This window comes from Cyrtonyx montezumae, unplaced genomic scaffold (genome assembly GCF_038088225.1).
Source record: "Cyrtonyx montezumae isolate F1298 unplaced genomic scaffold, pur_monq_1.0 scaffold_17, whole genome shotgun sequence".
Classification (NCBI taxonomy): domain Eukaryota; kingdom Metazoa; phylum Chordata; class Aves; order Galliformes; family Odontophoridae; genus Cyrtonyx; species Cyrtonyx montezumae.
Genome location: NW_027071903.1, coordinates 26,881,118 through 26,905,006, shown reverse-complemented (window position 1 = coordinate 26,905,006; position 23,889 = coordinate 26,881,118). Strand labels below are relative to the sequence as shown.

Below are 23,889 nucleotides of genomic sequence, written 5' to 3'. Positions count from 1 at the left end.
AGCCTGGACATTGCTGGACTGCATTTCCCATCAGCACAATCACTGCCAGCCTTCATGGTCCTTTCCCATTGCTGCCATACATCTCAGCAGGCTCCTCTCACCACGCTGCTGCTCGCCGTCACGCAGTAGCTCACACAGAAGGCATTTCAGTGTCCTCACAGGCGTGCCGTGGTGGCATTTACTGCAGTACCATGAGCGAGCGCAGCATTCTGTGCTGCTGAATGTCTTGTACGGAGCGGAGCAATTCGCTTTTCGTGTAGTCACAGTTCCATTACCACTGTATGAGTTTCATTATCATGACCACAACTTAGTGAAGTAGTGAAGAAAAAAGTTATATTTTTGTTAGAAAGAATTCACCACAATTACGTTCGTCTGACGCTGGCAGATCAGAGCACAGCTCACATCTGCAAAGTGCATGGTTTGTTCTGCTTTATTTCACCCAGGTGTATGGGAGAGTAACTTGAGGCGTTTGTTAATCAAATAGTTTGCTATGTTCTATTAAAAAGCGTACTGATTCCTACAGCCGAAGTTCTTTTTTTGGTTATTTATTCACTGTTGCTACACTATAACGTGATAGGAAAATGCCTTTTAACCTCAGGCAACTCCACAGCGCTCTATAACGCAATGGAGATGTCAGCATGCTTTAACAAGTGTTTGACGGGGGAGCACTAATTGTACAGGCAGGTCCTTCCCCCTGCTCTATATGGCTGGCTCCAAAAGTAATGCCTCCTGATTTATGATGCTGGCCCACAATGGCAGGGGCAGGTGGTGGTGGTATGACAGTAGAGGCTGAACCTTCCCACCAATATTCTATTACGTTTTGTTGCCGTGCGACAGATGGCAGCAGAGGGGCAGTCTGACAAAGTGGATGTGAGCACAGTGAGGCAGTGGGTGGTGTATTTCAGTAGTGGTGACAGTGGGTCACATCTGCTGGTGCGGATTGTTGTGAAAGCAGTGTGCAGGCTCTTGTTCAGTGCTGGTGAAAATTCATAGCTCACAGTGGTGGCTGCATTGAAAAATAGTGAGAATTTGCTGTCTGGATGTGTTATTGTCATCTTTGTATCTGTTGCTAGTATCCGTGGCAATAAAAAGGAGGCACTGCTTTTGGAATGACCTACGTGCATTCAGGGCCAAAGGATTTTCTAACACAATTTCTTTGTAAAAGAGAAGCAATGAAAGGTCTCTTTGGACAGAATGGAGTGACAGGGCAAGGGGGAATGGTTTTAAGCTCAGGGAGGGAAACCTTAAATACTGGGAAGTTCTTTACTGAGCGGGTAGTGAGGTGCTGGAACATGCTGCCCTGGAGGTGGATGCTGCATCCCTGGAGTTGTTCAAGACCAGGCTGGACGGGGCCTTGAGCAACGTGATCTAGTACCAGAGCTGGAGGCATGTGGCCCTGCTTGTGGCAGGGGGGTTGGAACTTGGTGATCCTTGCAGACCCTTCCGACCCAAACCGTTCTGTGATTATATGACAGCAGCCAGTGTGGACTCAGCAGCACCTTCCCCATCGTCTCGGTGGTTCCACAGTCGCCTGACTTTCCTGAAGGAGAAGATCTGCCTTCTGCGGGCTTCATTCCGCAGAGGACTGCAGCACAGGATGGTGCCAGGACCGCTGCTTCTTTTCCCCTGCGTACTCCACGCCCTCGCCCCTCCCCGCCGCCGTTCCCTCCGCACGGCGACGCGGGCCGTCCTTCAGCCCTCAGCCGCCGCTGGGCGGCCCGGGCCGGGCAGCGCAGGGCCAGGAGGGGCGGAGGGCCGCGGCCACCGCACCTCACCGCCCCGATAGGACCGCGGTGAGTCCCCGCCTCCGCGGGGGAGCGAGGCCCGGCAGGGTGGGACTGGAGGAGGGAGGAACGCCGCCGAGTTCCGCCTTAGCAGCCGTGGCCGCGTAGCGTCTCCTCGGCGGCCGCGTTCGGACATGGGCCTGCCCCGGGCCGGCGGGCAGCGCGTCCCCGCGGCGGTGAGTGAGCACGGGGCCGCGGGCACCGCTACGCGCCCTTAAAGGGCATCCCGGGCCCGGGAGCGCCGTGCGGAGCTGGGGGGGGAGGGGAGCGGGGCCGGGCTGAGCGGAGGGGGCCGCGGCACTTCATCCCGCGGTGACCTTGGGCAGCCGCAGCCCCGGCCGGGCATGAAGGGCCGGGGGCGGGCGGGGTGGGGGGGTCGGCACGGAGAGGCGCTGCCGGGTGCGCTCCGCAGGGCGGTGCGGCGTCACAGATCGCTGCGGGCCGGGCCTCGTGCGGGATGAGCCGCTGCGGGAGCCGGGGCCGAGCCTCGGTCACCGCCCTGGCAGCGCAGCGGCTGCGTGCGGGCCGGAATTCGGTATCTAAGGGCGTAAAGATGCGTCTGTTTTTACTCAGGTTGGGGAACTTTCTAGCTGAATATATGAAACCTAACTTTTTTTTTGTTTTATGTTAACTTATTAGCATCTGCCTCCCCTTCTCCCTCCATTAATGTCAGTTAAACAGTCGAACATACTGCAGAATCCTTATTATTCCCTAAAAGGAGCTGTTACTGTGCACTGCTGTGCCACCAGGCCCCGGCCATGCCTGTGACACCCTGCTGCTGGTGGCACGGCCCAGCGACAGCAGTTGGGGTGCTGGGTGTGAGCACCAGGCCCTGTGCCAGGCCCCATGCCACCTCTGCACACCACATTGCAGAGCTGAGGCCTGTGGCAGCACAGGAGCCTGCATGAAAGTTCAAGACCTCACAGAGAGCACGAGCACTTCTCTCAGTCCACAGCACTGCGTGCTGCCTGCAGTGTAACTGCTTCTGCGCGTCGCTCTTGCTGTTGTCATTCCACTTAAAGCTTACTCATATCCGTAGTAAAGCAGGCATGGTAATTAGAGGTAGAAAAACCTGTTACCAAGAGGTACGCTTCCCCTGTCCATGTGAAAATACTCATTATAAGTATTCTAAATGTCCCTACATACGCAGTCACAATTACCATTGTATTTTTGGGATGTTGGCCTTGTTTTCAGATTTACTGAGGATGAACAGGGGGTGGGGGGGCAGTGCTTCAGCTGGGAAACCAAAAACCATGGTTTCATATAATATTCATTTTTAAGAAAAATAGTTGGCAAACCTGAAATAGGTTGGTTGCTATTCCTCATTGAGTTGACTAACAGTAAACATAGCTGTCATGGCTTCTGCAGTCCCTTGTTTTATTTACAGTTTTATCATCCAGTTTCATTTTCGCATTGAGAAGGAGTTATTCTTTTCATAGGTTCAGTGAAGGGTTCACTGATTCCTCAGTGTTGCTGTTGCATTGATGCAGTGACTGTAAGCATGGAGGTGGAAGGCAGCAGAAGGCAGAAGTGAAACTAGTCAATGTGCGCTAGATCAGCAAGAGTGTATTCTGATAAAACTCATGCTGTTCAGTACTGTTCATTGCAACTCTTCTAGTGGGATCAAACACGCACCTACATCACACCTACATCTGGTGCAACCTCCACATGTTTCGGTGCTGTTAACTATTCATAGACACCTTTCTTTTTGGAATTATTTTGCTGGACAAAGCATAGAGAACTGGTCAGTTGGGAATCTGATATCTATGAACACAAAGGTTCAAAATCAGGTGGTTATGCTTTTGTATGAAGGAGCTGATTATGAGTCTGAAATCCTAAGTTCTTTGTCAACATAAACTGTCAGGACAATTAAGTTTTCCATAAATGGAAGTGAGTAATTGGTAAAGAGCAGCAGCATTTGACTTCAGAACAATAATTCTTACGGGGAGTTGATAGTATGATAAAAAGGTAAGAACCATAGTGGGTACGGTTGGGAAAACTTCTGGAAAGTGTAAATAGCAAGAGCAGTTTGGGCTAGTTTGCTATAGAATCTTATACAATATTCTATGCAGTACAGTAAAAGAGTACTCATGTCCATGTGCAAAAATTGCCACTTACTGTTTCCTCTTTGCTGTGGAAGACAGGACGACTGATAGAGGTCTGATACCCCTTGTCTGCATACCCATATAGTAATCCATGTATTTGTAAGTGCCTGACCATAGAGCAGTGTCTCCGGGGCAGTAGCAGTGCTTCCCGTATCGATCGTTGGGCAAGTTGAGCATCTTGAGCACGCCCCCTTGGGGACAGAGTCAGGCTGAGGATCAGCTGTGAATATCCACCATCATCTCCAGGTTTTAATTGCAGTTTCTAGAAACACTGTGCCCAAAATGCAGTGGTAAGACAGCAAGCAGCAGATTGTTTCTGCTAAAAAGCTGTTAAGAGCTCATTTCCTTCTTCTGCTTTCCTTAGTTTACAGGAAGATACTGCCTGGTTGTTACAGTATGTCACAATTTTAATAGATGTTACGATTGAGAAGAAGCCTAATGTAACCAAGAATGTTATTCCACTGGTTCTGTTTGGTTTTGTTCCCAGTGTTAAATAACAGAGAAGAGACTCAGATATAGTCCCCAAAGCAGCTGCTTATTATTTTCCTATTGCTACTTTTCTTTTTTTAAGAATAACACAAACTTTGATTTGGATCAATGTCACTGTAAGTGGGAGGCCTTTGTTGGTCACTAGCTCTGATTGTCTCCATTTTGGTGATACAGAGATGTGTTCATTCAGGTTCTGTCATTAAGGTCCTCAGCATCTTGAGCAACATTTAAAAGTTTATCTGTGTGAATCTACATCAGCTCACAGAGTGGTAACTGCTTTGAAAAATATTATGAAGAGGACATGAAGGTACAAGCACATTTTGAACTGCAGGAAAAGCCTGAGGAGTTCTAAGGGTCCTGAACAGCCCTGATAGTGACCAATCTATAGGCTGCAGTTAAGGAGCTAACTTTTCTTGCACATAGAAGAGTGAATTAGGAGCTGTAATTAAAAACTTATATTAACATCTGATACATGCTGCATGTAATTCCATTAAGTAGGCTGTTGAGAACTTGATTCCCTCCTCCCCCGCCCTCCCTGAAAGTATTATTTCTAATCCATCCTAAACTCATTTCCCTGCAGCATGTTGCATGAGTTACAGTGCTTTGGGAGGTCAAAGAGTAATACCTCATCCATCAGCTGCTGTGGGGAGCTGCTCATCTTCTGGAAAAGATGTTAAGATTTCTCCAGATAAGGAAATAGAAGTAAGTTTAGTACTGCATTTGGCAGTTTAAAAACCTTTAGTTCTAACTCTTGTTAACTAGAGTAGGAAAGTATGGAAAGTCAGTTTTCATTCTCAGCCAGAGCTCAAATTTATCTTCTGTCCATTCATTCTGCATTTGTAGAAGCAAGGTTCCAGAAGAGGTGCATTGTCAAGCTATGTCCAGCACTAGAAACTTTGCAGGCATCTTCTGCCTTTCATTAAGTGGCTCATCTTCCATGTAGTCTTCCCCCCCCCATACACACATCTTCATACACACAGTTCACGTCTTTTTCAGAAGATACATTTAGTTACGTTCTGTCAGAACTCAGCCAAATTTGCCACTCAAGATTAAGAAAATACCGATTACATAACAGCAAACATTGAAGATATATTTAGAAAGGACTTAGAGCTTCAAAGAAAAGGTCTATTTGCAGTTTGAGGTTGCCAGTTAAATACGTGTTTTGAAGGTAGGATTAGATATGCAGCACTGAGATCTTAGCACAAGTGAAGCATTTCCTTGTAATTCTATGAGATTACTTCAAAAACAAGTCAGTCTTTGCTTTAGACAAAAAAAATGTTTAGCTTGGGAAGGTCCTTTAGTTGGCAGTTAGGTATGTTTTATTTCATTTCTACAGAATGTAGAACTTCTAATTAGCTTTCTGCTTTGTTTTCAACAACTAAATACCTCCTGAAAGTTTAAGCATAGGGCACCTCACGTGGGATGGGGAAGATGCATGGGATATAGGATGAATTCCCAACTTTAGGTGTTAAAATTAGTATTTGAGGATTTTATGATTTACTTCCTAGAATTATATGGAATACAGTCTCCTAAGGAAAGATTTTTGACAGATGCTCTTAAGTTTGGACAAATGCTATAAAACTGGAAAGTTAGCAAGGCCAGCATCTGTGTCTAAGCACTATATTACCTAGCTGGTGAGAGCTGCGTGCCGTGGGAAGGCCCATCCCCTTCCCCTGCCATCCCCAAGGGCTAAAATAGCTTACTGTATAGCATACACAGAGACTGTAGTTGGACTGTCTGCATGAGACTTAATGGACTATGTCCAGAAGGAGTCCAGCAGAGGAACATGAAAATAATTGAGGGCCTGGAGCATCTCCCTGTGAGGAAAGGATGAGGTCTGTTCAGCCTGGTGAAGAGAAGACTGAGGGGAGGATCTGATTAATGTTTATACTATCTAAAGGGAGGTGGGAGACAAATGGATGAGGCCACACTCTTCTTGGTGGCTTACAGTGATAGGACAAGGAGTAATGACCTAAAACTTGAACACAAGAAGTTCATACAAGTGTGCAGAAGAACTGCTTTACAGTAAGGGTGATGGAGGACTGGAACAGACTACACAGAGAGGTGGTGGAGTCTCCTTCTACGGAGATATTCAGGCACTGTCTGGACGCCGACCTGTGCAACCTGCTGTAGGGAACCTGCTGTAGCAGGGGGTTGGACTCCATGATCTCCTGAGGTCCCTTCCAGCTCCTGCAATTCTGCGACTGCTACACATAGAATGTCAGGTGAGAACACATAGCAGTCTCTTCTGGTCAACTCTGCTTAAGTATTTAAACACTGCTTAGGAGTGCTTCCCAGAGGCCACAGAAAGACAGCTGTACCTGGGAATTCAACACCTACAGCACGGCTGAGATGTTTCGAGCAGACTTCAGCCTGCTGTAACCTTCCTGTGTCTTAGCAAGGTGTAAAGAGTCACCTTGCCATTGGTAGAGCATCTGTGTGCAGGGGCTGGTGTTAGGCTAGTCATAGGATAAGTATGCAGCACAAATTTTATGGTACAGATAGCTCAAGTGGTTTCTAAAACATATTTACTGGCTTTATAGTTGAAAAAACTTGCTGGATGGATGAATTTGAATATTAAGTCAGCATTTCCTTCCTCCTTGTTTTCCTTATTCTTCTGCTTGTATTCTTGACAAGTTAGCATTGTTTCAAATAATTCTATCAATTGAGGAGGATTAATTTATATTGTTACCTATTCAGCCAGTCCTGTATGAATAATACATACAGTAGATAAAAGAGTACTGTTATGAATGATTAACATTTAAATAGTTGCAATTTAAGCAGTATTCCCCTTTTGGCAAGGAAGGTTGGGTGTAGGAAGGAGCTTGGCTCCTTCAGCCTGCAGGAGAGAAGGCTCCAGGGAGACCTCACTGCAGCCTTCCAGTGCCTGAAGGGCACTTACAGGCAGGAGGGGGAGCAACTTTTTACACGGTCTGGAAGTGACAGAACAAGGAGGAATGGCTTTAGACTAAAAGAGAGGAGACTGAGGTTAGATGTCAGGGAGAAGCACTTTCCTCAGACTGGTGAAGTATGGGCATTGCTGCCCAGAGCTGTGGGTACCCCATCCCTGGAGGGCTGAATTCCACATCCCAGGCTGGCCTGAGCTGGGGGGCAGCCAGCCCACAGCAGCAGTTGGGCCTGGGGGCACTTTAGGGTCCCTTTAGGGTCCCTTCCAACCCAAGCTGATCTTTGATTCTATGATTTTTAGCATTTTATTTTTTAAACTCCTGGAATTGGTTTTCACTCATGTTTTTTGCTTCATGTGATCACTCAGAGTAAACATCAGACTTTTTTTGTTTAAATAGCAGGATATTTCTATAAGAAATCCCGGTTTTACTAGCAGAACAGATTAATGCCAAAGACATAAGTGCCAGAGCTGTAGTGTTAGAGTAACATTTCACCAGATTGTAGTGGACCAGGTCAACCATTAGAGCTGGAAGTGATTACCTATGCTTAAATTACGTTTAGAATCATTAATTATAACTTGCACTTTAACTCTGTAAATTCCAGATTCTTTTATATTCATGTTGATTCATGTTAAATGACCTAGATTAGGCAATAACCACATTCAGGTCACTACAGTAACTGTATTAAATGCTGGAGTAAAATTGGTTGGTTTGTTTTTCCAGAAAGCTACTGGTAGAGCCTTGTGAGAAGTTGAACCATCCTGGAAGGGAGATAAACAACAACATTAACATGCCTGCTGTGGCATCTGTACCTAAGGAGCTGTATCTCTGTACTTCATTGAAAGATCTCAACAAGAAGACTGAAATAAAACCTGAGAAGACCAGTACAAAGAGGTAGCAATGTTTGAAATGATTTGGAATTAACTATACAAAATACAAATCCCAGGAGCACATAGTAAACAGAATTTTGATACCTTTGTTAGATTGTTTCCTTATGTACTCAGCAAAATATTTTTTTAAGAGTACTTCTTCCCACATCACAGAATGCTCTTTCAATATGGAAGATTTTAGATGAGGCTAGTAAACAAACTAGCGGAGAAATGTCACTTGGAGGAGTGTGATTCTAATTCATGTTTAGTGAAGGCTTTGTATTACAGTGGTAAAAACCTAACCGTATATGGGCAGAGGCTGTGAACACTTAAAATGGCATTTTGCAGTTGAAAGGTTTTTGGGGACAAGTCAGCAATCACATGCTTTACACCTCTGCTTTGATTTCAGTTATGTGCAGAGTGCCCTTAAGATTTTCAAGGCCGCAGAGGAAAGCAGATTGGACCGAGATGAAGAAAAAGCTTACATCCTATATATGAAATATGTGACTGTTTATAATCTTATTAAGAAGAGACCTGATTTTAAGCAGCAACAGGTATAAAAGCTTTTTGACTGACTTTTTCTGCATTGGTGGAAGCTCTAGAAGTACAGAAAATTATACTAATGTACATTCAAAGGAGTACACAAATGGATACAGAAATTGCTTCACACAGATATTTCACCTTCCTATTTTTGACTAGTTTATTCTTAATTGCTTTTACAAGTTCACATAAGATGCATACATAGTCAGATGTGTAAATATTTTTCATGGAAAGCTAATCCTCTCATCTTTTCCATTCCAACATCTTTTGGGACAGTACTGAGGAGTTTGGGGATCACAGAGCGCGTTTCATTCATTTCAGGCCTCCTTCACTGAAAATGCACAAGGGTGCATTTTTGCTTTTAGTTTTGCAACTAGAGCCATCTCTTACTGAACAGAACTGCCTTGTTGGTATTAGTGCTGTAGAACAACATTAATTACAAATTCATGTTTGAGGGGAAAATATTTGACTCAAAACTGTTCCTTTTGTTGGCATTATTATCCCTACAATACAGTTTCTGTGTAGATTAGCTATTCTTGATATGCACAGAAGTAGGCATCATTAAGCTGTACTGCTAATATGAGGGCTGAATCTTGTAATTCTAGGATTATTTCCATTCCATTCTTGGGCCTACAAATTTAAAAAAAGCTGTTGAAGAAGCTGAAAGACTCTCAGACAGCCTTAAACTCAGGTATGTGAACACAGCAGATATTGTTCAATAAACACGAAGTCTATGCATGCACAGTTTCAGGCTTTCATTACTATATAGTATTAGGGGATTATGCTTACAGTAGCATCTAGATACCTGAAGTTACTGACTGCTTAAATAATTTACCTACAGTAGTGTGCTTCTATAGATTATTTTTTGTCATTGTGTGTTCCAGTAACTTGCCACTGTCTGTGTTATCTCAGTTCTTGGTGACTGAGATTTATTGGTAGTGTCTCCTGGCTTTGTTTAACAACTAATAAAAAGAAACCACAAGATAAAACTACGCTAGGACAGATCAAGAACCTTTTCATCCTCCTCACCCTTCTCATCACGGTCAACTGGGGCCAAATATGCCACCAAATTTACTAATATCTACATATACTTAAAGCCCTCATAATATGGGCTTGGTTTGTACTAACAAAAACTTACCCAAAGGCTTACCCACCCTATGCCTTTTAAAGAGCTTAATCTAAAAAGTCAGTTGAGGAGAATTAAAAAATAAGAGTGTAGCTACATGTACATGAAAAAAATACTTCCCAAAGATGTCTGATATTATATATATATATGAAACAATCTTTAACTATTCTCTATTTTTCATTAGGCCTTGCAATTCAACACAAGCTACAAATTCACTCAGTAGAATCTCTGATAAGAGTTATAGAAAACACAATTTAGAGATTCATTGTGTAGTAGCTCATAGCTTTTTATGAAATAAATTGAGTTTTGAAAGTTGACACAGTGAATCACTTTCAATGACTGTGACTAAAGTATGTATTTCTTTAAAGGGAGGCTAGATGAAACATGACTGCATAGCTACAGAAGTGACTTCATAGGAATTATCTGTATAATTTCTCTTCAAGGCCATAGGTCAGCAAATAATTTAACTGTTAATTGTTAACTCAAGTGGAACTGCTGAAACGTTGTTTGGTCTCAGGAATACCTCTATGAATGAGCTACCACATGCTTCAGAGGTGTATGGGTGGGTAAGTGGGAAGCTGATAGTAAATATCCCATACTGACTGAACTCAGAGGAAACTTTAAATGTGCTGTAGTGCCATTAACTTCCAAGAACAACAAAATGCTCTGTTCTTGATTTGGCAAAGACACTGTAAATTAGAAGTCTATTTGAAATAAGGTTGCCCGGCAGCCTAATTCCTACTAGTGGCCAATTAGTGGAGCAGGGTTTGAAGCAGAATTTGATGTCATGATCTAGTTTATTAACAAAGTGCTTAATAGGAAATAAAGCTGCATGGTAGTTGTCATTTTAATCCTTATTAGTCAACATTTTATTAGAATGAGCAGTTACTAATGCAGTTCAGTTCTCAAACCTTACTACTCGGCTCAATCATCAGCATTGTTAGTTCCAAACAGTTTTTGTTTTGAGGAACACTAGTAACCCTTACATTCTTAATTGTATTCAATATAACAGAATGTTCTTTAATTACATTGTGACTGTAAAAGCCTGAAGTTGCTATGAAAGCTGCAGTACAGAGTCCACTGTTTTACAGCTCTGTGATTGTCCTTACAAAGGCAAGTGACTGGGAGGTTAACTTTCAAGGCTGAGGCTTAATAAAGTCTTGCATATAGGTATCCCTTAAGTCTGCAAAAGAATTTGAGTGTGATTCTTGCATACATGTCACTGTAGACTCAGAATTTGAAATAAACAGAAGTACTAATGAGGGCATAACAGTATTATAACATCAGCTAACACCCTGAAGGTAACTGCTGCTGTACAGGTAGTTCTGATCCAGCTTCTCAAAAAAAAAAAAAAAAAAGGAAGTTTAGAGAGCTGAGATAACTTCCTAACTATTACTAGTTGCACTATTGCAAACCACATAAAATACCTTGGATGGCTGTTACAATATATGGAAGTTTACCTGCAAATGGCCAGTTTGTACTGCTGCTTCTATGAAATGATAACCTATTGCATCTAGTGACAATGAGTTTAAAGAAGAAAACTGTAAGCCTTAAGAGTAATGACTGTGGAATATAATAAGAAAGACATCCCAGGAGTGGGAGAAACAATAGAAGCAGTCATGGAGGAAAATAGGGGTTTGCTGCAAGGAGAGTGTTGGAGAGTATTTCACCCATCCACCCAAGGACTTGCTGTTGCTGATGATAATTAACTAAGGCTAGCTAATTATGTGATAATGGAGGGCAAAAAAACCTCAAAAACTCAACACCCTTTTGTTCCCATAGATATGAGGAAGCTGAAGTACGAAAAAAACTTGAAGAGAGGGACAGACAGGAGCTGCAGAAAAAGCAAGAACCAAAAGAAGATGGAAAGAGTTCAGCCAAAAGCTCATCAGAAAGTATAACAGATTGCAAAGGAAAAGGCCAAAGGGTAACTGGAGATATCTGCTAATTCTCTAGTTCATTTATAACTTTAATCTACTGTTAATTTAGTTTAATCTACTGCACAGAATCATACCATGTTGTGTTGGCGTGAGTTGTTTTTGCTTAATTAGTTTACTCTCCCCACTATTTTTTCGAAGAAAACTCAAAAGGCTGAGTCCTACCAGCCTCTAAGTCCTCTAAGAGGGACTTGTAAGGGATCTTCCTTCTGCTAGACATACTCCTGTGGTGTAGTTTGACCAGTTTCCCCTCAAGTTGTTCAAGAGTCAGTATCTGCTGGCCACCTCAGTTCTGACTATTAGATCATAGTTTACTGTTTTTTTCCCCTCCTTACAACACAGATTAATGGCGAGAGGAAGCATTCACTGGAAAGAAAGGATCAGTCTGAGAACTTGAGTGGTAAGAGAATGTTTACACAGGTGTGAAAAAAAGTCTCCATATACCTATGCACCTATCACTTTTATAGCTGCAGTTCTTTAAAGTTACTTCACTGTAATAGTAGTGATAAAGTTCTGAATTTACATCTTCATCATTCCTCTTGAACTTAGAAAGAGGAGCTGAGATTTGTTTTATTGCTTTTTTTATTTTATGTTAATAACTGGTACGATCAAACAAAGAAAAATCTCTTCAGCTGATAAGAAAAAATCCAGGCAAGACTGATGCTTGTCAGCTTTTTCAGTTAAATAACAAATTTCCACACCCATCCTAGCCTTCTTTTTTTGGTTTTTTTTTTCCCTCATAATAAATGAGGAAGTGTTCCTCTTCAGCTGAGAATTCTAGACAACATCTGCAGTATGTAGCCCATGAGAGCTTGCCTATAAAGTTTACATTAAATGAGACCATGACAAATTAAACTAATTTGTCACCAAAGTATTGTCAAATTCAGCAAGTTAGCTGTTCATCACTACAGTAGTGGCAGCAAAAGAATCAGTCTGCTCTGCAGCATCTCAGCTTCATGGCTTTATGGGAAGAACACACTCATTTATTTATTAGCTACACTTTTCTGTTCTGTCACCTGTTTGCAGTCTTGACTGCTCCAGAAGCAGTCACAGCTATCTCCATTTACACTGTAGCTTTTAGCATCTAACAGCTTTTGTATTTCAAGGAGCAGTCACAGCTGAGAAACTGTTTGCAATGATGACAGACAAGAGCATTGAACTGATTATAATGGATGCTCGAAGCTTGAAGGACTACCAGGAGTCCTGTATTCCAAGATCAGTCAGTGTCCCAGAAGAAGCCATCAGTCCTGGGTATGGAATAATGTTAAATGATAATGAAATGTTTAATTTTTCTGAACTAGTGTTTCCTGAAGTCTCTTAAAAACAAAAAAATGTAACTGTGCATTAGAAGGATCATGTGCTTTTACAGCTCGTACACTTTGAAACTAAAGTCCCTGATACATACAAATTGTTGAAATATATCCAGACTCTGTTCTTGTATGTACCAACTTAAAACCAGAAAACATGTGTTTTACCCAAGCACATAAATGTACATGGTTCTGTATTTATATAGAATATATATATTGTTGGACAAAGCATTGCCTGTACATGTGTTATTTAAGTGTATGTGGATACATTTCAGAGTTACTGCTAGCTGGATTGAAGCTAGGCTCCCAGAGGATTCTAAAGATCCGTGGAAGAAGAGAGGACACTTTGATTACGTTGTACTGCTAGACTGGTTCAGTTCTGCTGAAGACTTAAAGCTAGGAACAACTCTTCAGAGTCTGAAAGATGCACTTTTTAAGGTTGGCAAGTTTCATATTTTATATCATTACATCTCAATAAATAAGGTGGTCCTAAAACACCTATAATTACAAAGCATATGGACAACAATGACATTCTAGGCAAACATCTTGGTTCAGTTTTCAAAGACCACTTATTTTGATAGCAGAAGTCTAGTTTGAGGCTTTACTTCCCACTGCTTATGTGGTAGTCATAGAAATAAATTTATTACACAGGCAAAGAGCAGAATGATTCAACTCCCCAGCAGTTAGCTGGTAAGCTTTAAGTACAAAGACAGCTCAGGGAATTCTCCCTGTTTACTGCCTTACAGAATAGTTCATAAACCTCCGTGCCTTATTCATGTCCTAATGTTAAGGACCTCAGAGGAGGCCAAGCTGGAGCCTGAACACTTTCTGAAAAGCCCTTCAGAGAACATGATGCTCACCAATGCCACTAATCACTGAGCAAACATTGATAAGATGCTGAAATAAATGTTGTAATGAATATTTTTCTGCACAGAGGATTGTCACTTGAATCAGTAATGAGCAGTTCTGCATCGTAAATATTTGAGCCCTGTTGTAGGTAGAGTCTGGAACTTCAGTGTTGGGTGTTCCCCAAACTCTGTTCCCCAAAGTGGTTTTGTAGCCAGCTTAATTCCTATCTAAAAACCTCTAAAGTAACTTGTTAATTTAATGACTAGAAAAGGAAATTCCAACAACATGCTTAAGATGGAAAAAACTTCCACACTACATTTAGGTCATTTAATTTCAAACTTTTTCTTACAGTGGGAAAGCAAAACTATACTGCAGAATGAACCTCTGGTTCTAGAAGGAGGCTATGAAAACTGGCTCCTTTGTTTTCCCCAGTACACAACAAATGCTAAAGTAACCCCACCCCAGCACAGCAGAAGTGAAGCAGTAACTGTGTCTTGTAAGTATAAAGGTGTTTGTAACTCATGTACCTAACATCATTCAAACGTGTTTGAGATGGCCTTGTTTTGGGTGTCTGGTGGAACTTCAGGGTTACTTAGGTGTTGTAAGAGTTATCCCATGTTTTTTCTCCCTCCTTTCCCAGTGGATTTTACATATCCATCTCTGGAAGAGCCAGCTCCTGCTCCACCTGTTGCCCCTGTAAAGCCTTCTTCAGGGGAAGTGGTTGAAAGTGAAGAAGCAGGAGCTAATTTGGAAGAGAGGCTAAAATCATTGAACAGACGGAGCATAGAAGGTGCTGCTGTTCCAAAATCTGACAGCTCACTTGTAGTTAATCCAGCATCAGTTACAAGAAATATCCCTGAGGTAAGCTCTGCTCCTTTCTCTCAGATTTAATACAGGGTTAATCTATCATATGCAGAAGCCTGAATCCACGGAGATGTTCTTGGTATTTGTTTAAGCCTTGTAAACAAGAACATTGGTATAGAGACTATTAGAGGTCTGTGAAGCCACAGTAAATATTCCACAGAACTTTATGAAGCTGAATATACTGGAGGCAAGTGCAGAGTTTTTGCTGCAGATCTTTATACAAGCACAGCAGAAAGTAAAGCTCAGCAGTCACTCATTAATTCAGAAAGCAAATTCTATAAGCAAGCTTTTCTAATCAAAACATACAGATGATAAAACAGGAAGGGCAGTTAAACCACGACTTACCTTGGTTACTCCAAACCTCTGCTTTCCAGCCACCATATCTTCCTTTAAAGAGAAGAGCATTCAGGTGGTTTGTCACTCCTCATCTAGTGCTGGTAGCACGAGGACTTGTTTCTTCCTTTCATGTGTATGAAACTTTCTGAAAACACTTTTGTAGAGTCCTTGTGCTAAAATAATTTGTATTCCTTGGGAGATAAGGCTAAAACCCATCAATCTCTGCCTTTTTAGATAACACCTTCAACAAAGATTTCAGCTAACAAAGACCTTATTTATTTTATTCCTCAAACTAGACTACTCTTTGTTTTTTCAGACCTTCTAATCTGGTAATAAAACAACCTGCTCTCCTAGGGCTGAGCAGCAGTCAATCTTAAATACTTCTTCCCATCAGTCGCAGCTGCCTTAATTAGGTGCCAGAGCGTGTGGTTGAGAGGGCCATGCCCAAACGAGGCTGCCTGATTGCCCTAAATTGTTCACCTCTGAAAGACTGACAATGAAGACCTGAGTTGCAGTAGTGTGTGTTTAATGCTGCGGTTATGGTTCTTTAGGGCTTGATGACTCGTGCCTCGCATCTGGAAATTAAATGAATACCTAATTTTACTAACGAGCAATCTGAATTACCAGACCTACTGACAGCGAAAGTTGATTCTCTGGCAGAAATCAACTTCGTACGACCTTTATTCTTTTATCCATCTCACTTAGGAGTCCAGCCAAGAGAGTACCAGCAACTTTAGTGAATTGTTCTGTGCTTTCTGTCACAGGTTGATCGTTCGAAAAAGCCTTCCATAAAAATACCCGATGATAGTAAACCCAGATCTGAGAGTACGCTCCGTGACAGCGTGCCCACTGAGAACAGCCGAGTGGTTCCGGACCGCTCCACAAAGCCATTGCTTGATGGCAGGAGTGTTCTGACAGAGGAAGAAAAAAGCCGTGTACATGTGGAAACTGCTGCTCTGATGGAGAAGAACAGGAGAGAGAAAGAACTGCGGGAGAGACAGCAGGAAGAGCAGAGAGAGAGACTCAGGCGAGAGAAAGAAGAACAAGAGCAAAAAGCAAAGGAAGAACTGAGAGAAAAGGAACACAAAGAAAAGCTACAGCAATCCAAAAAGGAGAGAGAGCAGAAGGAGAAGGACGAGCAGATAAAAAGAGAACAGGAGGAGAAGGAAAAAGAGAAAGCACGCAAAGAAGCAATAGAAGCAAAAAAGCAAATTAAAAATGAGCCAGAAAGCACTGGTGCAAAAAAGATTGAGACTGACAAAGTGTCTATAGAAGAAAGAGAAAGGGGAACTCGAACACCAGATACACAGAGACGTGTGCTGGGCGATGCATCTCCAGGCAAGGTCAGTGAAAAGGGGAGTGTGGAATACTTGGGGTGATTTCAGTGCCTTCTGAAGTGAGATAGCATCAGTGTAAATTTTAAATATATACAGTGTTGGAATCTTACTTAGGCCTGCTGTTTTTACAGAAATGCATAGGAGAAAGTTGGAACCAAGGATCAAGCAGTTTCACAGGACAGCTTAAACTGACTCAGTTCTTGCTTGTAGGTGGGGAGCATAGAGTCCCCATGAGATCATAAATAGCACACATAGAACCTCTACGCTTTATTTCTGAACTCTTGAAAGCAGTGAAGTCTGTCTTACATAACACAACATTCAGCTACAAAGGCCGTTCCAAAAACTTGCTGCATAGACTAGGAATGCAAAAAGTGATGTGTAGATAGCTGCTGTAATGACTTCATTTAACAGCATCGAGAAAAGAAAATTCAGTTTTGCTTCTTCCCTGTTTTGCTTTATCAGCCTTCTTTACTGAAAGTCTAGATGAAAATTGAAAACCTTCTCTCAAAATCTTTTACAGCAAACTGAGGTTAAAGGACAACCAGACAGTGGAGCTCAAAAGCCAGAACCCCTTAGAGAGGATTCTGAACAGGATCCTGAAAGACTTAAAGTAAATACACTGTGTGTCATTTAGCCAAGAACAATCAAGTGTAGATGCTTTGTGATTATTATTTCACCTTAAATTCTGCCTCACTTTAATTTTCAAAGTTCTGATCTTAAGACAAGCCTGTGCTATGCTCGTAGCTGTTTGCTTTCTTTTTGTCATATTCATCTGCAAAAAAATTCGTGAGACTTTCACTAGAACTTTTCATATTCTTTTGATGACGTTACCAAGTGCTCCACACTCATTCTCATTTCACATGTACTCTGTTGTGTCCTGGCTGGGAAGGAAGAAAAGATCTGTGCTGTGTGTTTAACAAAAGTGTGTGTTTCTAATGGAGTGGCCTAACTAGGGGAGGAACAGAGTAGTCATTGCAGAGCTGAAGTGTGCTTTTCCTGGAGCATGTCAGCATATGGTTTTGGCTACGTAGAGTGATGGGAAATAGCAGCACTGCATTGCCATTTGTGTGCCCTGCAGTGAGTTGTGTTCTCAGCTCTAACAAAGGATTTGTTGCTGAACCATTTTGCATTCAGTCATGCAGCTGTAGGAAGTGTCAGGCAGCGTGCTGCTCTGTGCAGGTACCTGTGCATACCTTACATTTCTGTTGTATTTATTCATTAGTCTCAGCGGGAGCCACTGATCAGAGCACGAAGCGAAGAAATGGGCAGGATAATACCAGGGCTGCCTGACGGCTGGGCAAAGGTAACTGTCTGTCCTCATCTCATCATCAAGTTGCTTGTGCAATTTCACAGTGCCTTTCAGTTGTCACATTTCCAAGTAGGATCTTTTTTTTTCTCTCTTTAAATTCCACATGAGTATTTTCTGCATTTTTTCTGAATGAAATCAGGGGAGCTCACCTGGCGATTCCAGCACTGAGCAGCTGCTGTTAAATGCACGTTGCTGGGGGTGGCACCTCCCACTAAATTTAACCCGCTATGTACTGAGGGATAGTATCTACTGTTAAGGTCTCAGTGTTTAAGAAACTCATGGATTGTTCTTGCAGGACTTTATAGATGATAGTTCTCGTGGTAGATCTTGACCTAATTGTAAAGCTTTTTCTTTTCCCCCAAAGTTTCTGGACCCAATCACCGGAACCTTCCGTTACTATCACTCACCCACGAATACTGTTCAGATGTATCCACCAGAAATGGCTCCCTCTGCCACCCCCCCGGCCACCCCTCCAACTCGCAAGCCCAAGCCACAGGTGACTGTTGAACGAGAACGGGAGCACTCCAAACTGAAGCGCTCCTACTCGTCCCCAGACATCACCCAAGCTGTGCAGGAGGAAGAGAAGAAAAGAATTCCTCTAACTCCCGCAGTCAATCGTGACAATAAGTACGTCTGGTAACTTCCATCACAGCTGGGGCACTTACAGCAAGTGGGGTCACTTTGTCTTTAACTCGCTGAAATCTGCTGATGTTCTCTGAGTAGATTTGAAAGAATACAAGAGAGATTTTTCTTCACAGATTTAAATGCACGGGCAGCTATCTTTTGGGAATGAATGCAATTATTAGTGACGTGAATTTCAGGGGTCACGGTGTCATAGAATGAAAACTGCTTTGTAGGTATTGGCATGTGTTAACGTATTCAGTGCCAGTCTTCTGGCACCTTTCATCTCTGTGAACAGTGTTTTTAATTTTTAAACGTGAGGAAGTTGCTGTTCATGTAATTATTTAATTAATTAAAATAAATAAGTGCTATTTCAGCCCATACCTCACCCGATTATAGACCAACATATGTAGATTTGCCACTGTCATTACCTGCTCTTCAGTACCTTACTGATGTCACATGGGTGTTGTTGTGCTCAGATGTGTCGTTGCCTGCGAGGGGAGGTGGTTCTGGTTACATGCATGCTTTTGTCAAGTCCTGGACAGCTGAAAAATAAAAACTCCTTCTTTACAGACCAATCTATTACCCTAAAACAGAAATTTCAAGACTCTCTGCATCACAGATTAGGAACCTGAATCCTGTATTTGGGGGATCGGGACCAGCTCTGACAGGTCTTCGCAATCTAGGGAACACTTGCTACATGAACTCCATATTACAGTGTCTGTGCAACGCACCTCACCTGGCTGAGTATTTTAACAGAAACCTGTATCAAGATGATATTAACAGGTAACAACCTCTTATTCTCATCCTTTAATTTACAACTGAAGGATAAAAAGTGGGTTTTTGTTCATTAACAACTGTAAAGTCGGATTAATAGAGCTGGAGATTTTTTTCCAGAGATTGCTCAGAATTCAGCTGTAGGACAGAACAAACCTTTCGGGGCAGTCTGAATTCTGCTGAGCACGTTCATACATCAGTGCTGGCTGTTCTCAGCTGGTTGTAGTACACTTTACATGGCATTGGCATAACAAGCTGGAAATAGCAGTACCTTCTATCAGACCAATGTTGAATATTTAAATTAGATGTAAAGTAGGCAGAAATTTCAACTGAGACTAACGGCTTTTTCATTTTTATTGAATCTGTTTAATTGTATAGGTCCAATTTCCTGGGGCATAAAGGTGAAGTGGCTGAAGAGTTTGGAGTAATAATGAAAGCTTTGTGGACAGGACAGTATAAATACATCAGTCCAAAAGACTTCAAAATCACAATTGGGAAAATTAACGACCAGTTTGCAGGATACAGCCAGCAGGATTCCCAGGAGCTGCTTCTCTTTCTCATGGACGGCTTGCACGAAGACCTAAATAAAGTAAGCCATCCATGTTACAAGTCATCCATCTGCTGAAGCGTCGAGAGAAATCCATTTTGAAATATCTTACACTTCCTAAGAGGGTTTGAGTTGTGTGCTTGTGTAAATGGAGCTGTTTGAAGCACCTTCTGGGTACGGATGAGAAAGTCAGCACAAACGCAGGTTAAGCTCACCATGGCTCCTTGGAGCCAGAGCCCATTTCTGTGACATCCCTCTGGCTGCTGAGTCTGACGTGACCAACATGGTTTGCTTATGGGCCTGTAGCAGGTGACTTTTAGCAGAAAACAGTACCAGTCCCAAAGCAGAAGTTGCTTAAAATCTGCATTAGTTTGCAGTGGATACGTGTTGCTGCCTCTGCTGTTGCAGTGTTGCATAGAAGGAAATGCAAGTATTTGGGATTATAGGATTCAGTTTTGTAAGGCATAAGATACTGATGGGAACAGTGGAAGAAACCTGTGGGAGAAAGCTCAGCCTGATGGCTGTCCTGGCATGTTTAAAAGTTATTTGAATGGTCTTCCTTTTTTTTTTTAATGTACATTAATATGTGGCTATGGTATTCCAACATCTGTTTTACAGGCTGACAACAGGAAAAGATACAAGGAAGAAAACAACGATCATCTCGACGACCTCAGAGCTGCAGAACTCGCGTGGCAGAAGCACAAACAGCTCAATGAATCCATTATCGTGGCGCTTTTCCAAGGGCAGTTCAAATCCACCGTGCAGTGTCTCACGTGTCACAAGAAGTCACGGACCTTTGAGGCTTTCATGTATTTGTCCTTGCCCCTTGCATCCACTAGTAAATGCACACTGCAGGTAAGGGGACACTAGGACAGACATTAGAACTGTTCCTCTTTGATTTCGTTCTGACACTGCCCAGAGAGGTTGTGTGGTCTCCCCTGTTGGAGAGGGATGTGGTCCTGGACAACCAGCGGGAGGTGGCCCTGATGGCCTCCAGAGGTCCCTTCCAACATCAACCATTCTGTGATGCCGTGCTCAGCTTCTCGTTGAAGGAGTTATTGGTGTTCCAGCTTCTTTACACCAACCTGAAAAGTGAACTGATCTGAGTCCATTTCATTCTTCTAAATTAATAAGAATTTTAAAACACGAGCAGGATGGAAATATTGAAGCCACAGTGTCAGAAAAGACATCTAGTACTTGCTCTTGTCTGTCGTAGTATAAATGTTTGGGGTTTTTTTCAGTGTTGTAGGCATACTGTGAGGAACTGGCAGATAATTAATGCATGCAGTAAACCTTTCACAGGTGGATTTAACTCAGTTTTTTCACCTTTGTGGAACACAGTGTGCAGATGACAAGCAAAGTGCTGCAAGTTAACAAGCAAATAGGGAATAAACAGTTATACTCCTTTATCTTAAACACCCATCCTTCCCAATCCATACTGGTGTGCTCTCTTTTTCTAAGGAATGCCTTAGATTGTTCTCCAAAGAGGAAAAGCTCACTGATAACAACAGATTTTACTGCAGCCATTGCAAAACTCGAAGGGATTCTTTGAAAAAAATAGAAATCTGGAAGTTACCACCCGTGCTTCTCGTGCACCTGAAACGGTAAGCAAAATGATGAATTAGGATGAAGTGACCAGGATTTGATGAAGATTGGTTGTTCTAGTGCAGCCATTTGCTGCTTTTAATTAGGGAAAGTTTGAGATGTGTTTCCAGTTGGAAATAGAGGAGCGTTATTTTCACCTGGCTGTAGTGCACAGAGCACTTCTCCACGCAGCTCTCGTCCCTTGTGCTCAGAAGCACAATGTGTGAGCATAATCTGTTTGTGAAACAGTTTGATCTTTAGTTGATATCATGTCTGGATTGAAAACACAGACACAGCTTAATGTTCTTAGGTAGCTCCTGGAAGACTTGTAAACTGAAACGATGCTTTTTAATTCTCTAGATTTTCCTATGATGGAAGATGGAAGCAAAAGCTTCAGACCTCTGTAGATTTCCCATTGGAAACTCTTGACCTTTCACAGTATGTTATTGGTCCAAAGAATAATTTGAAGAGATACAATCTATTTTCAGTATCAGTAAGTACTCTGCATTTCAAGCTCCGTGATCTTTGTGCTAAGACTTCTTTTGGTCTCTACGGTTGCAAATAAAATTATGTTCTAAAATGAATGAACAGTATTTAGTTACTTCATTTTCCTTGACAAGAAGTGAAGCTTTCCAAGCCATTACCTTTTTCTCTTCTTCTGCTCACAGAATCATTATGGAGGGTTGGATGGAGGGCACTACACCGCCTACTGCAAAAACGCCTCAAAGCAGCGCTGGTTTAAGTTCGATGACCACGAGGTATCCGAGATCTCAGCGTCATCTGTGAAGTCCTCTGCTGCATATATTCTCTTCTACACTTCGTACGAACAACGAGCAGTGGAGATGGCCACATAAAGTTGTGTGGGTTAAGAAAACTGGCTTTCTTTTGATAAGAACGCAGTAGTTATGGGGAAGAGCATGCAGAGCTACGACAGATGTAGTCACAAAGTTACGGGGATGGCTGCAGCAGCTTCTCTGCAAGCAAGCTCCTTCTGGTCAGTACTGTTGCTTACATCAGATCGATTAATAATGCTTGTGGTAATACTGCCATCTGTGAAACCATTTAAAAGCATACTTCACATTACCATTCATTAAAAAAAAAAACAACTATATTTTTAGTCTGCTCCAAAATGAAATTCTAGCGTAGTCATCTGAAATCTATTAACAAGTAGTCTACAATTCCCAAGGCATATCTTGATTTTTATCTTCATTCTCTCACTGTTATGGCCTTTTCACATTTCTAACCTTAAGCTTGATTCTACTGTGAATACTCTAGAATGATGTAAACAGTTAGGAATGTAAGTGTACATATTGATTGCATAATTGCACATCAGAACTGTGTATATAATAAAACATTGTCCTTTTTGTGAGAAACTCTAAAACTCAGAGGAATGCTTTAATTTGCCAGCTCTTAACTAACTGCAACACTACTTATTTAAAAGAAAAAAAGCAGAGCTGTATTTTTTGTTAGCTTTTGTCAATATTGGTGCACTTCAGAGTTACTCTAAACAAACGAGACTTTCCTTTTTAATTTTTTAATATAAATTTTCACGTATACATGCATTAAAAACCTTAAGAAATGATTTAAAAATATATCCTGATAAACGTACGTTTGGGTTTGTCTCCGTTCCCTGCTAGTTTTGTAATGGTCAGGATTCTACATGATGACACTCTGAGTCACACAGTTTAGAGGCTCTTCAGATGAAGGCACTGCTATTTCGTGTAGAACTAGTTTTGTTAAGAAACAGCTGGAGTTGAATGTTGTGCCTGACAGGTGGGCAGCAGCTCATCAGCTCTGTCAGACTGTGTGAGCTGTGGTGACCCAGCACTTGCAGAACACTGTAGTGGCCACCATCAGAAACCCAGAGTGGTTCTGTAACAAGCAGCATAGTCTGTTAAAACTCTCCTTACAGACAGAGCTGAGATTTGGCAGTCATTTTTTGTTTGCGCTTGGAAGGAGAGAAGATTCGAGCCCCCTTTGGGGCTGCAGAGAGGAATGTTAATTCTAACAAATGCTTTAAACCAGGGCAAAGAAACACTCCATAGATGACTATTGTGCGTATCTGTTTTACAACACTGAATGTGAAACACAGCTGTTAGCCCCTGATTCGAGTCACTACAAGCAGGGACAGAAGAAGAGCCCACTTGATCCTTATTTATGGACAGGATCCACACAGGATCAGTTTGTGCTGAAAAGGTTGAGGAGGCTGCTACCAGGAGCACGTGCTTTTTAGAACTGGGATGTGACAAGGGAGAAGAGAGGTGTGAGCTAACTTCTCTGTTTGGTTACACACTGTGACTGCAGTATGTCTGCCTGGAGATGAATCTTCCATGGATTCTGCTGTTGTGCATTTCTATCAATGGATGCATGATAGGCTTAGTTTAGCTGCACACTGGTCAGTAATATAATTCCAAAATCAACTTTATAAAGAGAGCTTTGTGTGTGTGTAAACATGTTACTGGTAGATGATTAATCAAGCAAAGAGGGACCACTGTTTTCTAACTCAATTAAAAGAAACCAAGCGCCCTTTTTTCCATTACCACGTGCACCACTTCCTGATGAAATGTGTTCAGGTGGCGATAGTTTTGTTCAGGAAACACTT

General features: G+C 42.1%; 1 protein-coding gene across 2 annotated transcripts; it reads left to right on the top strand.

Moving 5' to 3' along the window:
* The first annotated feature begins 1,802 nt into the window (after positions 1-1,802).
* Positions 1,803-22,195, top strand: USP8 (ubiquitin specific peptidase 8). 2 transcript variants are annotated; one of them, XM_065733921.1, is made up of 20 exons: positions 1,803-1,960; positions 8,008-8,178; positions 8,563-8,707; positions 9,299-9,384; positions 11,602-11,746; positions 12,099-12,156; positions 12,863-13,007; positions 13,339-13,501; positions 14,264-14,408; positions 14,553-14,773; positions 15,877-16,455; positions 16,970-17,059; positions 17,672-17,752; positions 18,123-18,385; positions 18,953-19,165; positions 19,535-19,745; positions 20,322-20,558; positions 21,165-21,307; positions 21,648-21,780; positions 21,956-22,195. In XM_065733921.1, the coding sequence occupies exons 2-20, from the start codon at positions 8,075-8,077 to the stop codon at positions 22,139-22,141; spliced, it is 3,348 nt and encodes a 1,115-aa protein (XP_065589993.1). In that variant the 5' UTR covers positions 1,803-1,960; positions 8,008-8,074; the 3' UTR covers positions 22,142-22,195. The 2 variants fall into 2 exon arrangements, with proteins under 2 accessions (XP_065589993.1, XP_065589994.1); XM_065733922.1 differs by lacking the exon at positions 16,970-17,059.
* Positions 22,196-23,889: the final 1,694 nt, after the last annotated feature.